At 43.5% G+C, this 15,545-nt stretch overlaps 1 protein-coding gene and 1 pseudogene across 2 annotated transcripts; both read right to left on the reverse strand.

Moving 5' to 3' along the window:
- Positions 1–638: 638 nt before the first annotated feature.
- On the reverse strand, positions 639–7,497 carry LOC9658002 (annotated as a pseudogene). Its single transcript, XR_002992857.1, has 22 exons — positions 6,728–7,497; positions 6,591–6,652; positions 6,440–6,532; positions 6,317–6,389; positions 6,008–6,265; positions 5,898–5,950; positions 5,712–5,843; positions 5,610–5,651; positions 5,057–5,557; positions 4,855–4,997; positions 4,447–4,795; positions 4,324–4,386; positions 4,167–4,268; positions 3,799–4,110; positions 3,487–3,747; positions 3,334–3,438; positions 3,135–3,268; positions 2,903–3,086; positions 2,719–2,850; positions 2,545–2,657; positions 2,411–2,489; positions 639–2,354 (listed from the first exon to the last, which is right to left on the reverse strand). The product of XR_002992857.1 is annotated as a protein TSS (transcript).
- A 5,714-nt stretch (positions 7,498–13,211) lies between these two features.
- Positions 13,212–15,406, reverse strand: LOC9636430. Its single transcript, XM_024679074.1, has 13 exons — positions 15,144–15,406; positions 15,024–15,088; positions 14,931–14,972; positions 14,785–14,856; positions 14,568–14,723; positions 14,468–14,517; positions 14,256–14,421; positions 14,082–14,192; positions 13,734–14,009; positions 13,631–13,687; positions 13,527–13,574; positions 13,406–13,462; positions 13,212–13,355 (listed from the first exon to the last, which is right to left on the reverse strand). Exons 1-13 carry the CDS (start codon positions 15,373–15,375, stop codon positions 13,290–13,292), a joined length of 1,398 nt encoding a protein of 465 aa, XP_024534842.1. The 5' UTR covers positions 15,376–15,406; the 3' UTR covers positions 13,212–13,289.
- Between the last annotated feature and the right edge of the window lie 139 nt (positions 15,407–15,545).

Below are 15,545 nucleotides of genomic sequence, written 5' to 3' on the forward strand. Positions count from 1 at the left end.
ACCACCATCGCACTCGGGCTCTCCACTGCTGCTGGCGTCCTGGAGAAACTGTCCGGCAACGGCTGCTAGAAGTTCGAAGAACTCTGTCCCCTGCTTAAGCCCTGGGACTTGCTGGGTTGCGCCACTTCTTTCCTGTAACTACACCACCCAAGTTGTGAGATCCAGAAGCCATACAAACTTCGTGGAAAAAGAATTTGTTTTTGTGCGTCTAAGCCCCGCAGACCAACCTTGAGAGAACGAACGCGGCAGGCTCGCATGGAGCGAGGCCTTGCGAGGCGGCTGTAGCCCAGGAACCTGCTGGCGCTACTAGCTCCTCCTCCGGTTGCTCCTCGGTTCTGGGGATCCATGGAAGCGCTGTGGCATCAAAGTGGCGAGCTCGCGAGAGGAGGGAGAGCGAGCAAAGCGGATGACAACGCAAAACCACCAACAAAAACCCACACCACTGTTGGTGATGACGACGACGATGACGATGATGAAACAGAACCGCTCGCCCAAGATTAACGAAACCGCAAAACCGCTTGGCTACCGAACCTGGCCCAGCCAGCCTCGGTGGTACGGAACGAAGCCCCCAGCCTCGGCAACCATAAACCCTAAACTGGTTGTTTAAACAAAACAAAAAGTGGTGCCACCTTTAAACCTTTAAACCTTTGGGCCAGAGAAGAGACTTTTTTTCGAGCATTCCATGACATGGATTTCTTTGCACTAGCGTTCTTATTTCTTCGTCCTTTCCAAGCGTGCTAGATGGATTTTTCTTTCGTTAGAACTCTCGCCCTTCTCTAGCTTACTCGAACGCTCCTCATGAGAGTGGACGACGCTGGCGATTGCAATGTGTGCGGCTCCGGGACGTTTGTGAAAGTGGAGGTGGTTTTCAGCTGCGGGTTGGCACTGGAGCTCCCTTCTTGCAGCCTGTACACTCTGGTGATCGCTCCGTCCGAGCGCCGCTGCCAGCGAGCCCCGCGACTCCGCGATCTCGTAAAGTTGCTACTGCTACACCACCTCTTGCTTGCCATTGCTGCTGCAAAGCCAGATTGATCCCTGTCCCCCGCAGCAACTAGCAATCTCTCGTCACTGTCACTGTGAATCCCCTCCTTGTTGCTACCAGTGTCCTCTTGTTCCAAACTTATGCTTGGTGTTGTTATTGCTACTTCCCCTTCAAAACTTTCGTCTTGCTCCTCCTGTGTGACTGAGCCTTGTGCTGCTGCTGCCACTTCTTCCTGTAATAAATTTTCTTCCTGGAGCCTTTCTGTCTTTGCCATTTCTAACTCACTATTTTTTACTGTCTCCTCCGCCTGTGGTTTTGCGGGACTGCCTTGCTCTAGACTTTCTGTTGTATCGCCATCACCATCACTCACACCACCTTGGCTTTCCCTCTTCTCGTCTTGATCTTTAGAGCCTGATCCTCCTGTTTGTAAAGAGTTAGTCTCGGATGGAAGAAACGGATGCCACTTTCTGCCCGGGACAAACTCGATTGCAAAAGGATTCATAAGCTTCTTGGCACCAGGTGTGGTGGGAGGAGGATGGTGAGAAGGAGATCCAGGGGCATTGAAAAGGGAGGCTGGAGTTGCAAGAGGTGGCGGTGTGACAACAGAAGGTTGGCAGTCCTGAGTTTTTGAAGGAAGGTGTACCTGCTTTCGAATGGGAGTCATGGCCACTTCAATGGTAGTTTGTTGTGAGTCGGGACGAGGAGCTGGTTTGGGAATACTACTCTTCGCAGGAGTTGTGGCTGCTGCTGATGAAGAACAGCTCGAAGATCCTTCGCAAGACATCAAATCCTCCTCTTCAGCTTGCCCTGTTGTTTTCGTTTCTGTTTTGGTCCCTGCCACTTTCACTGCTGCTTGCTGCAATTGTTGTAACGGCCGTATCATCATCAGTGCCACGTCTTTGTAGGATCTGTTACCCTGTGTTGTGACGCTAGGAACCTGACCTTGTTCAGCCACCCCAGAAGAAACTTCCAGCTTTTCCTGTGTACCACTATCGGAAGGAACGTCCAGCTTCTCTTGCGTACCACTACCACTCTCGGAAGGAGTATCAGGGCGTGTGCCTTTAAATCCCATCCTGCTAGTGCCAGATACGTCCGAACTGCTGAACTTCTTTCTTTGTACCGTTTTCCTTCTTGATGTAGCTTCGAACCATCCTTCATCTTCATTAACCTCTTCCGAAGATATCACTGCTGCGTTGGAAACTTCCGTTGAGCTGGAAATCTTGGCAATGCGATCTTCTGCGTTGGAAGGAGGTTCTCTAACCTGTCCCGAAACTTCTTCTTTAATGATAGGACTCTCCTCTTGGCTCTGAATACTGCTTGAATTCCCTGCTTGTTGTTTTGGAGAATCCGCATTATCTTCTACAGTTAGAATCTGTATAAAAAAAACAAAGTAAGTGGCGCACAATCGAATGGCAGTTTGTACTCTACCTTCAAACGCTTAGGCTTTTTATCCTTCTCACTTGATGTTGATACTTCTTTGTTAATGTAGTCTAGAAGATCAGAGACACTACAATAAAAAGCAGCACAATATGATTTAAGAAGAAATAAAACTAGACATCTACCTAAGATGGCCTTTGCTTGCAACAGAAGGATCAGGCTTAGGTGCCCCTGTCCTTGTGGCTTCTTGCTGCTCAACTGCTTTAGAATCAAAATAATCAAGCCAGGCAGCAGCATCCTGTAAAGAACACATATCATGCATGAGAGACTGTTTCACAATCAAGAGGGAGTCGATCAACCTGTGTGCGGATGTCATCTGGACCAAGCTTTGCTTGCAAAATTTGATACGTAGTTTGTTCGTGATGGACACTGAGTGTATATGCTTCCATCAGTGAGAGTGCTATAGCAATTGCATGGTAGCTTGCTGCAGTCTGTAAAGTACTCCAGATGAAAACTGATTTGTTTTGTTTGAGATAGTATCACCTGAATATGATCTTTGCCGAGAAGCCTCTCGTTGCATTTAAGTGCTTCATGTAGATATCGCAAAGCTACGTGAGCATTTCCAAGAGCCTCCTCCATCATAGCTACATTTATATAAGTAGCAGCTGTATTCGGATGTGAGGGTCCACAGATCAAGTGCAGCAAGTAAAGTGCCCGATTAACGTATCTGACCTCAGAAGTTAATAGAGTACACTACTTAAAAGAGCAACTTTACCTTAATGCCAACTCTGTATGTTGAAGCCTGTAGTAAAAGACAGCCAAGTCACCATAGCTTTTCATTGTATCCGGATGGTCAAGTCCAAGCTCCCTCTCATTTATGTCCAAAGCTTTTTGCTGGTATATCATGGCCTGATCACAAAAAGTCATCAATTAAGTCATCAATTACATTAATACAATATGTAGCTTTTGTGTACCTGATTGAAGTCTCCTGTGTGGTAAAGAACCACTGCAAGCAAACTATATGCTCCAGCAGTCATTCGATGGTAAGGCCCGCAAACAGCTATCAATTTTGTCAGAGCCTACAAACAAACATTAGAGAAAAATGTACGAGAGTGGTAGAGATTTACCTTGCTTCCAAAAGACACGGCCTCCTCTAGCTTTCCTTTATCTAATGCCGCTTTTGACGACTCCAAGAGCGTGCGTCCATCAGCCGACGAGCAAATTGCATGCTTTGGAAGCACAAATGAAAATTCTGTCAAAATGACGGAAGAATGAAACAGGTTTTAAGAACAAACCTTGTACACGGGAACCAAGCTTATTACATCTGCCTTCGAGAAAATTGTGGTACTGTTAAAGTTGTAGCTTCGAGGAGCCATTTCAATGCCAACCTGGTAAAAGAATCGTAAGTAGATGAATATAAATAAGTGAAGAGAACAGACCTTATAGCAAATCCCTCGAAGAAGTGCGTACTTACGCAGGTTTAGCCGCGAATCATAAGCGAGTTTCCATCTAAATCTCGCGGCGACAAACGACTCCAGCCATTTCCAGACATGCTTCTCAACAGGCTCCTCTTTGCCTTCAGCTGGCAGGCTAGCAAAGATGGCGTTCAAAGCAGTCGCGATTGTAGAAGCTAGCTCGGAAGTTTCTTTCACGGAGGCAACTACAGCTCGAAGCAACTGTTTAAAAGCGCGGATAATCATTTCGTGGATGCACAGCGACCTGATGTGCGGAAGTTTTGAGCACAGATCAGCCTGTAAAACACTCAGTATGTAAGAAAAATTATCAGAAAAGTGCTGGATTATTATACCAGTTGTCCCAGTGAGGAAATCCTCAACCCACGTATATGCATAAAATCTGTCAAAGTTCGCCCTTCAACCGGAGAGAGCTCAAGAGCCGAAAAATCTGACACCTGGAAGTTAAGGTATCAAGATGTGAGAAAACTAAGAGGTATAGGATCAGCTTACAAGCTTAGGAAGCGCCACATTATTATAATATTGTTCCGCTGCGTTCATAAGCTCCGCAACAGACTGAAAGTTTGTATAAAAGAAAAAAGTCTGTAACGTCATAAGAAATAAAAGGCTTGCTACCTTTAGGTGAAGGCCTGATTTTGTTCCTTTAAGTCGCTCCAAAGAAGACTCGGGAAGGAGTCCTTTCAGAGGGGAGACATCTTCAGACACAGGTTCCTCGTCCTTGCTCGGTTTCTGGCCACTTTTATCACTTTTCTCACTGCTGTTTGCTTTTGTCATTTCTCCTAAATGTTGGACCCAGCATGCGCCGAGTTCCCACCTGAAATACTGGCTCGGATTAACGGGTCCCTGCGTGCTTACGCTGGAAATTGCCTTGTCTATTGTTTCAGAAAGAAGATCTTTGGCGCGCTTCTCTTCCTCGCCACTACTATCCAGTCTGTGAGACTTCTTATGCAGAAGAATGCGGAGGCTGACAAAAAGATAAAATAAGGTAAGTCACTTATGAAATCTATGCTCTAAGACAAATACCTGTTTGCGTTAAGTGCGTTTGCACCGCCTTCAGGTGGATCCAAGATCTCGAGAATATCCTGAGTGCGCTCCGTCGGGACTGCCTCTACAACTACCTTGTATCCTTGATGTCGAACTAAAACAATACCTAATGTACAAGTGTCCTGCCAACTTAAAACGTTAGTGAACTTTTGACATGAGAGCTCAAACCAAAAAAACTTACATGGACAACGGTGCTTTCGTCAGCCGTAATTCCTTTCAAAACATTCCGTTCCGATATTTCCCTTTGAAACTCCGTTGTTGAGCTCGACTCTATTTTCCATACAACTTTTCTGCCGGGATCTGTGCCATCTCGAGTGACGAAGAACTTGAGAGTACCCCTGGTCTCTACATGTTCTGTCTGGAATGAGCTTGAAGAATCCAATTCCCTTATGACTGCTACAGCATGCGTAGTAGCCACATCGACGAAGTAGTTATGGAGAACAAAAGCTTTATGATCCCGAACCTCTCGTTCCTCCGACGTCTCGCAAGCCATTTTGGCTATGAAAGAGAAGTGCTGTGACCACGGCACGTTGAGGCCTTCGGGATTTCTACCTCGACCACCTCCATTGCCACCACAAGTTTCGTCTTCTGCAGGCAAAGCCGGAAACGTAGACGGCGATTCTGCTACTATGGGTGGAACCACCCACGTATTAGCTCGCAGACCGTACGGAATGTTCGCAAACTGTAGAAAGCAATTACGTAAGCACTAGACTTTCGTGAAAAGCGATACACACCTTATTGCGCGCGCAAAATGCTTTCAACAGTTCTTCGTAGTTCTGCAATCACGGCAAAAAAACCTGTGAGTTTCTAGGAGCATTTCACAAAAACATACCCACGTCGTTAAAAGACTTGCTAAGATGCCTTAACAAATCGACCAGTGCGTGGCACTTCACTTGCTGCTTCCCCGTGTGATAAAATCCGGTGCTACAAGCTGTAACGGAAAGAATTTTCCCGTTGGTCACCTTGACCTGTAAAAAGGGAAGTTCAGATAAATACAATAGTCTATACAATGCAGGAAATACCTCTAGCGAGAAAAAATCTGTTTTAGAGCCTGCCTGACGAGAAATTTTAATGCCTGTCACAATGAGAAAGTGGTTAGTTTAAATATAAACCGCTGGCAGATTTGACAAACCTTGGACAGGTGACTTTAGATGCGCGAAGGAAAAGAACTCGTAAAACTTCCCCAGCTCGGATGGAGGACAGAGTTTTGTTATGTCCTTGATATCCTTGAGATTGATGCTATTCTCTCCACTCTCCGTCCTGCCTGTTTTACCATCTGTTTCTTTGTCTGGCACTAATGCCTTCCCGGAAGGACCAAAACAAGTAATGCTTGAAACCAAGTCCAATAGCCTTCTGACGTGATCCATGGCTGATTCCTCCGTGTATGCTTCTGCAATACATGTAATCTAACGAACTGAAAAACAAAGATGTAAGGCTTTACCTTCGACGACAGTGAGAACACAAGGCTTCAAGTGCATGACCTCTTGAGAGTCATTCAGTCGATCTCCACGAACCTTTTAATGGCACGTCTTGACTATAGCCGCTAAAGAGAAATAAAACGTACCTGGTGGGATAGCGAGAATCTCGTAAGGTGGCATGTCTCAACATTGACCGCCAAAAGCTTGCGCACATCCAGGATACGATCAGTAGAAATCCCCTGGTACCACGAACAATGGAAAGCCTGAGTACGATATCAAGAGAAGGAAAAGCCTTACCTTGAGAATTATTTCGTCGCCACTTGGGAGATTTACCAGAACATCGAGAACGGTAGGAAGCACTGCACGAATGAAAGCAACGAATCAGTAAACGAAGAAGACGAGAAACAAAATATAAAAGAGCTTGGTCAGCTTACGCTTGTCTTCTTTCTTCTTCTTCTCTCCCTTGGATTTGTGATTCTTCGACTTGGAAGTGGCTCTTGGAGCCATCGTAGTTGAAGTTTTTTTCTTTCGCTCTTTTCTATCTAGACCCTCGCATCACTTCGCTATAGACTCTCACTCTATTTCTAAACGATGAGCGCTTCAATCAGATTCTCGAGACAAAACTGCTGACTGCGACTCTAAAATCAAATGCGTGCCCGGACAAGGAAATTATTGATCAAACCACACAGCCACCCGGACTGAATGAATGAATCGAGTCCTACTCTCTCAACGGCGGACACCGCATTGAAAAGCGACTTGGATGATGAAATAAAATCACGAGAAAGCGGGCGCGGCGAGGAAATATTCACAGAAAAAAAGGAAAAAAGAACGAGAAGAACACGCTCTCTCACCAAGCTCGCAGCGGATTCAGCCCCTAGGCTAGAATCGATGGACAAAATCCACAAATCTGGGAGCAAAAACGAGAGATTCTAACCCGCCGCGCGACGCCAAAGAACTGTTGCCGATCGAATCCAGCGCGTCGGAGTCGCCGATGATGAATCGATGATCCAGTCTGGAAGAACAAGGCGGGCGGAGAGGGAGAAGAGAGTGAGGAGAGAGAGAGAGAGAGAGAGAGAGAGAGGAAACGCAAGCAATAGGCAGGCGTGTGCCCTGGTTAATGTGGGCCGTCCATTCAAACCAATGTAAGACGAGGATAGCACAGGGGGAGCGTAGCGATGGTTCCCTTCTCTCTCCACGAACCAGTGGTGGAGAAATTGGGCAGGGGATTTTAGGGGTTTAGCGTCGAGCGAAAACTTATTCTACCCAATAAAATAATCCATTTTGGCAACAAACGGTCTTGGGTATTTGACGACATATTCGCTGCCCTATGGCGGAATATGCTTGCGGGATTGTCCTATTCCCTGGCATTGCACTGCGGGGAGATTCGATGTGATTTCGTGATTTCGTGTGGCAAGTTATACGTTGTCCTACTCTATTGAGGTGCCAAAGAATAATTTAAAGATTCGTGTTACATTTTTTACCCCTTATGAGTTGATGTGCTGTGGGCCATTGGATGAGGAGTTCAAAGACAAACAAAGTAGAGCCGTCAATCCACATCCTACTCTTGATTATAGGTGCAGAAGTTTGAGGAGAATGGTTATCAAGTTTGAGCGTGACATGGTAATATATCAAAAAATAAAGAATACTACTTCAAATGTAAATAAAATGTAGTCTAAATGAAGTTAATATTTAAAAAGCTAAAAAATTACAACTTAAGATATTTCAAAAAGGTGTAAAATATTTTACTGTTTGTTATAAACACTAGATTCTCTAATACATAATGTAATACAAGAATCTGATACAATATAAATAATTATTAAATTTCATAAACACAATTATATTAATACATAATTTTAAAATATTTAAATATATAAATAGTAAATAAAACATTTTCTAAAACATATAATCTGACATATTTATTTTTATGACAGAGAAAGATAATTTTTATAATTGCATATTAATTATGTTCTTAAAATTCTATGATAAATTTTTTGTTGCTTGAACTAGGTAAAATATTAAAGTTCTTCATACTAGCTTACTTTGAAAAAAAATCGATTAGTTATAACACTTAAGAATATGCTTAAATAAAAACTACAAAAATAAGTTTTATAAAAACTTTTATTTTCATAATAATGTAGTAGAGTTTTTAATTATTCCTACTAAGATAGATAATATAATAAAGTGTAATATAAAACAATTGTTTCTTCAAACGTTGAAATTGCTATTGTAAATTTTATTTAACAACTTAATTAACAAAGACATATCCATATAAATCTGAATTAAAATCAATTATTATATTATGTTTAAATTTTTATTCAATCTAACTTATAGTTTGTATTAATTTATTACGCATTATAAGGAAAAAATTGTATAATAAAAATGATCCACGTTTGTAGTTGTTATCATATATTACACTAGAATCTAAATTGAAACTATTTTGGAAATAACATGTGACACTAAGAAACAATATAATTTCTTCTTGAGCAACTCACACTTTTAGTTTTTAATGCAATTTTCATATATGATATATAACACTAGTTTGTCTTTAAATGTATACATTTTAGGATATATAAATGTTAAGCATTATAAAGTCAAACACTTGTTTAGATTGAGGCATATGCATAGTAACAATTCCAATTTATAATCTTCACTCTCTTAAGTTCTTTAGTGTTTAACCATCAATATATTAATCTTCTAAACAATGTTTTAACTATAAATAGGTTAGATTTCATTCAAATGTTCTAAACTTTATAAAGAAACTAAGCTTAATGATAATTTAGCTTTAAGGTTTATATAGCTTTATTTAACACATTACATGCCACTGTAAGTGTTTTTAACTTAGAGGATTATATAGAGTTTTAGATGTAGAAAGTGGGAGTTGTGGCAATTCTTTCTATAGCTTTTTATGTTATATATTATTAAACTCTTTTTCATTAAGGGATATAACTAAACTTAATAAACAAAAGAACTTATTTCCAAGTTTATTCTAACAGTTTTTCTTAAAATTTCTCTAATTAATTTGTAATATTTACTTATCACTAATATAACCATTATAAAAGCTAAAGAAAGCTATGAAGTTATTTGTTTTGCTTCATGGTTAGAACTTCAAAAGTAATAAGTGAAACTACTAAACTATATAAGCATATTTTTAGCAGAATTTTAATTCCCATACTTTGAATGTTCATAAAACCATTAGATAATTTTGCATATTCTTGGTTTGGTTAATAGTAATGTTATTCCTATTTAGTATTATTTGCTGAATGAACATCATTTAATGCCTCTAAACCACCTAAAAAAAGCACACAAAAGAGCAAATGGACAAAGCATGGCTATTAGATGTCCAGGATCATCAAGTCCACAATCCATGAACACCATAGTTCACAGCATTCTTACAATTGATCATTAATTATAATTTATAAACACTTATTGCATATCAACCATAGAATATACTAGAAATTGATGGAGAAAGATTAAATCAGTGTCAGCTATTAAATGATAAAATATTCCAAAATATTCAAGCATATTCTAGATATATCAAAGTAATGAGCTTCTAAGAACCAAAAAGTTAAAATGGTGAAGATGCTAGCACAAGCGTCTAGGGGTGAATAGCACCTAGGAAGAGTTTGAGGTTTGGCAGCAATATCTATCTATTTATTGGGTACTCAAGCAACCACCCCATTTAGATATATGTCACGTCAAGCCGGTAGAAAACAGCTCCCTCAACGCGCAGATAACCTTCCTAAGAAGAGGGGACGCCACCCTAGAGACAACGTGGTCAACGAAGTTGACCTCACTCAGCCTTTTGGCGGCGGACTCGGACAAAGTCATGCCACGGAGCGCCACGAACACGAGCACGTAGAGCAGCGACTCGAGCTCGCTGGAGACGCAGGCACGGCTCCCCGCCGTCAACACCCCGTAAGACGTGAAGTGCCGTGTGACCGATCTATTGTCCGGGCACAAGACATGTCCAAAGTCCACCAGCAGAGCCAACACTGGTGGTGCCGGGAGCGAGAGGCAAGCACCCAAGCCTGGACTGTGCCAGAAGGAGCTTAGGAAAATCCCTGCAGAGCGACATCTCCAAGCGCTGGATGCTCACAAGCTCGGGTTTTCCACGTCTAGAGCATCGTGGGCAAAACCCTCCCAGGCTCTTCATGTCCGCGATGAAACTAAAGGCAAGCTCTCTTTTCGGCTGGTTCGCAAAGATACTGTCTATCCGGCTCCTACTCCGCTGTCAAGCTGACGAGGAATGTCCAAGTCCTCTTCTAGCTCCCCCCCAAGACTCACAAGCTCCCAAGTCACTCCCGAGGCACCGGCTTGTTTCTTCACCAAGTCCGGCGTGTCGCTGGAGAGCCACACTCCCGATCTCGATGTGTCAACCACGCTCCCGGGGGGTAGCATCTTTCCTTGCCCCAACACCCGGCCGATGGCAAGCTGGAGCATGAGTTCTCCGCTATCCACACGTCTGTATTGTTCTTTCGGTGCCTTGGCGGCCTCTAGCTCTGCGTTCCTGTCCCGCATTTCCATCTCCGCCAGCTCCAGCCTCGAAGGTTCGATAGCAAATAGGCGATGGCGCTGCTCGTGTCCACGGCCGCCAACGTTTCCAAGATCTCCTGGCCATGCAAGCCTTGGTCCTACTTTCCATCCTCGCGCAAGCTCGCTCGTAGTACCTTTGCGCTTGAGGAATCTCTGGTAAGCATCATGGAGCACTTCGTCGTGATGGGCTGGTGGGAGGAAGGCCCTGAAGTATGATCGGAGGATCTCCACATTGTCCACCTGGTTGACCACGGCCTCCGCTCCGGCGGACAACCCCCCCTGCCTTGTGGATGGACGCCGGGATTGACTCTAGCTCGCTCTCGGAGATGCCTGGTAGCGCCGAGAACCTCTTCAACCATCCATATACTCCATCCATATACTACAATCGTAGGTATCTTACAAAGTCCTGGTCTTGTCCACAAAGAATGCTCGTTTCTGGCCCCAAAATTGAAGTAGAGAGAATCTGAGGATTAAATTCTTAGCTCAATGCTTTGATCTACACTGTCCTCACTCACTCACTTATTCACATACGTTTCAGGGGCATCAAATTCCACAAAGTAGAGCTTCTCGGGCTCACGGTTGCTTCCAAAGTTGACGCGCCGGGCAGACACTTCGATGGTGCTCCGACCGAAGAACATCGTCACCTCCACCTCACGTCCCGTTCCCATGTGTAGATCCTCGCCAATGTCGAATTCGTAGCTATCAAGCTCTACACACCCTTCGTCGGTCGTGTACATGGGAATGAAGTCGCTGCTGGAGCTGAACAAGGCAATCTTCAGTACCTTCTGATGCCGGAATATCGGAAAATAAGAGTGTGTTACCGACTGATTGACCGAGACAGGCCCCTCTTTCTCCACAAACAGGCTAAAGATGTTGCGACATTTCTCCAACCCATTATCGTCAAAAAACTTGTACGCCGGTGGATCATTCCTATGGAAGTTGCGAGACGAGGAAATGCCATACGAATGTTTGGAGATTCTCGAGAGCACAACGCCTGTTCCATAACCAAGAGCCACGGCACCGCTACAGATTGCACCACCCGGATTCGGATGAGAAACCACTCTCGCCACGCCCTCGAAGCGATTCTTGATCCTGCTCCGCAGATACGGACTCGAGGCAAATCCCCCAACCAGAAATATGTACTTGATGTCGTCAACTTTGTCAAGTTTCTCCTGGATCAAACGGATGGTTTTGTCAACCTCGGTGTCAAAGATTGCTTCCATCTGCTCACAACAGATCTTGATCTCGTCGTAGTAGTCATCGTCCTCAGCAAAACCCCGTACAGTTTTGTCATGCTTCTTCCATGCTTTGGACAACTTCTTCGGTACTTCCAATAACTTTGGACACGATCCATTGAACGTACACTTACCGTCAGGCCCCAGCCACCACATCAAGATGCGGTGGTAGACAATAGATTGCTCCTGCTGGCAAAATCTTCTGAAGCAACCAATCTTTTTCTCAAGGAATTCCATGAAGTTTCTGTCGACATAAGTTCCACCCCCGAGCTCTCCCGAGCTAGCGGACACCTCATGGACCTCGTGCTTCCCTGGAGCGCTGCTCTCCTTCTCGTGCACTACTATATCGATTGTTCCACCACCAATATCCGCCACCAGGAACTTGTCCCCTGGAGCTAGCGAGATGATGCGGCCCAGCTCCATCTGGCACGAAAACGAGGCCGCCTCTGGCTCCAGTATTATCCTCAGGGGATACATGCTCGCTTTGGAGCTGGAGCAAAACTTACCTCTTACGAGCTTGGCCTTCTCGGCATAGACTTGCATCTTATGCTTCGCCTTGTCGCTCCAGATTGCGGGAACTGTGAGGCACCACTGCACATCCCTCGCGCTAAAGCTTTGACCATAAGTTCCCTTGAGATGCTCGACAATGAACTTGGAGATCGAAGCGAGATAATCGACCACAAGCCTCTCAACTTCCAACTTACCAGCAAAAGAGTCTTGGATGGCCTTGTTCCCGTCGCTAAAATCTTCCGCTAGCCTCAGCTTGAATTTGTTGACAAGGAAACCGATCTCATCCTGCGATGAGGGTCTTGACTCCATGAACTTCTTCGTTGCAGCCCAGCCCCAGTCTTCGAGCTTGAACGAATCGTCTTCTCTGCCTGGCGTGTAGAAGAGGCTCGTCTGTGTCTTGCAATAGGGCCTCGGAGAGCACGGCCAATCGTATAAGAGATTGACGTCCTTTGTGTCGATGCGGTGTGCATAAGCAAAACCCGAGTAAGTGGTCCCAAAATCTAGACCCACAACAAACTTTGGCACTGGCGCATCACAAATCGCTAGGGACATATCTACGAACTTGGAATTCCTGGAGTTGAAACGAGCGTTTATATCAAGAACTTAACGCGGAACTTGCGCTCACGCTCACTGACAGCACTAAATTTTGAAATTCTGCGATTTGTACTCTCTTTAAAAAAGCTTAAGACTTTATACATTTTGAAAGATTGATACCCAATCAGCTAGATACCATTGACATGAAGACTGCGAGCCAGAGTGTGATTGGTACCAGGGCTCCAATATACTTTTAAGCAGGATTCTCAGAATTTGTAAGCAAACTAGAATGGCTCTTACCTGAAACAGCAACAGTTCTGCCAACTCTTTTGCAAGTGGCCTTGTGGAGGGACGCAGCTGTTTTAAATATGACAAGTATATAGCAATTAAAACAATAATAATGATATTTGAAATTTCATACCTGGGCAAGAACAACTAAGTTCTGTGCTGATGGCATTGAAGAAAGGACCTGTTAAGAAATACAATGCACAAGTTTAATTTTTTTTAAAAAGAAAAATACCATACCAGTAGAGTGATCTTGCATATGGGATCCATCGTCAAGATCTTCATCCTCTCCGCAATCTAAATTAGAAGAGTTAGCATGCTATTTAGTAGTATACGACTCAACTGATAGAGCTGTAGAGAAGAAAAGTGGAAGCATCAGCCATCTCACGAAACAGATTGCCACAAGTTCTTTGCGTCCGATCAAAGTTGGTGTTGATTCATGGCTGCTACTAGATACACTGGAATCCATCACTGCCAGTGCAGGAGCAAGCGACTTGATCTTCCTCGGTCCCCAGAAATGAGGTAACTTTGCGCTCCGAGACTTCATAACTCCGGCCAATGAGCAAGCCAAGACAATAACTTGGATTGCTGGTGCTGCTGATCCCAGGAATGATCCTGCCTGAAACAAATGGAGACACATGATCAACTTGTTCAGATTATTGTCAAAACTATTGTCATCTATGAAGCTTACATCATAAACTGGATGAAATATTTTCCAGACAAGCGGAACATTTTCAGAGGAGTGGTCAAGAGTCAGGAATTTTGATACAGGGGAGAGGCCAAGTACGGTGCCTAGTAGAACCTGAAAAGAAAATAATAAGTAAAAGAAAACATATATGGTTTTATGGTGATGAAATTAACTTACTCCAAATAATGGAGGATTCAAGAGACGTTTGTACCACCTGATAATACTGTCCACAAAATGTTTCTGTTTCTCTGGAATGTCTTGGCTCTGGACTGAAGAGGATAGAATTTGATACGCTACAGTCCACAGAAATGGAGACCATCCAACAATGAACAATGCGAGATAGCTGAAAGGAAAGAATTGGTTAGAGCTGATAGACATTGAATTCTTACCCTGATGCAAGGCTTGCATCTCGAGGAGACAGAATTCCTCTGATAAAAACCTGTTTTATTACTAAGATCGTGTTGAAAACCTCTTTAAGGAACAGCTCACGAGTGGAAGTGAAAGTGTGTTGCCAAATGCACAAGAAATCGTCACGAGAGCTTCCTTTTTAGCTAGAACTTTGGCTGACAATTGTTTTCTGGTGGTGTTTGGAATATGATACAAAGTAGCGCAAGCAAGTTTGCCAAGCAAAGCTCCAGCCGAAATCTGTGTTGTATTATCATGCATGATTACTCCAAGTTTTTGTAAGAAACATCTTTAAAAGTACCTGGGCAATTGCGATCAAAGGGATCGCAGCTATATTAATTCCTGTATGGTGCATTGCAAGAACTGTAGATACCTAGAGTTACACAAAACAAAGCCTTAAATTTATAAGCACAAAATAACTCTAAAGAGCTGTTAATGAAAATATACCTTCGACATAAGGTAGCAGGGAATCAGAACTCGAAATGCCACCTTTGTTGCAATAGTAAATTAAATATTAGATACAAATAATTAAGATCAAACCTGGCTTAAAACCACTGGTGTCTCTGCAGGAAAAAATTCAGACCTTTGCAGCCATGTTATCAGAGCTGCACTGGGAAATCGCATTAAAGGCAGACTAATTTCTTGGTGGAAAGGATTTACCACAAGAACTGAAGATGCTAGCAGAAGCTCCCAGAGATGTGAACAGCACATCACTGTTGAAAGAGGGAAGATTGGCAGCAAATTCCACCAGTTTGAGAGGAGCAACAGCAGCAATCCTGCAATTGGCTGTGTCGCGATTCAAATACAAGTGATTCTTGGAGAATTTCTGCCTGCCAAAGACATTGCTATCCTTCCACAAGAAACGGACTTTACTAGAAATCAAGAGCTCCATTGTGAATATCACCCACACATTACTATAAACACTATCTATACAGCCCTTAAAAAAGTAAGTATGATCTAGCCCTAAATTTGTTGTATTTGCAACCCTTACAAAAGTAAGTATATTCTCAGTTCGAAAGAGAGAATATGCCTAACCTCTCCAGCCCTAAATTTGTAGCATGA

Source organism: Selaginella moellendorffii, unplaced genomic scaffold, assembly GCF_000143415.4.
Source record: "Selaginella moellendorffii unplaced genomic scaffold, v1.0 SELMOscaffold_24, whole genome shotgun sequence".
NCBI lineage: Eukaryota > Viridiplantae > Streptophyta > Lycopodiopsida > Selaginellales > Selaginellaceae > Selaginella > Selaginella moellendorffii.

What these genes read in the sequence shown, in the direction of transcription:
- LOC9636430 (XM_024679074.1), bottom strand. Translation starts at nt 15,375, where the DNA reads ATGGAGCTCTTGATTTCTAGTAAAGTCCGTTTCTTGTGGAAGGATAGC. An exon ending in CACCAGTGGTTTTAAGCCAG is followed by an intron (nt 14,973 to 15,023) that starts GTTTGATCTTAA and finishes ATTGCAACAAAG; the next exon opens with GTGGCATTTCGAGTTCTGAT. An exon ending in GATGCAAGCCTTGCATCAGG is followed by an intron (nt 14,422 to 14,467) that starts GTAAGAATTCAA and finishes CTTTCCTTTCAG; the next exon opens with CTATCTCGCATTGTTCATTG.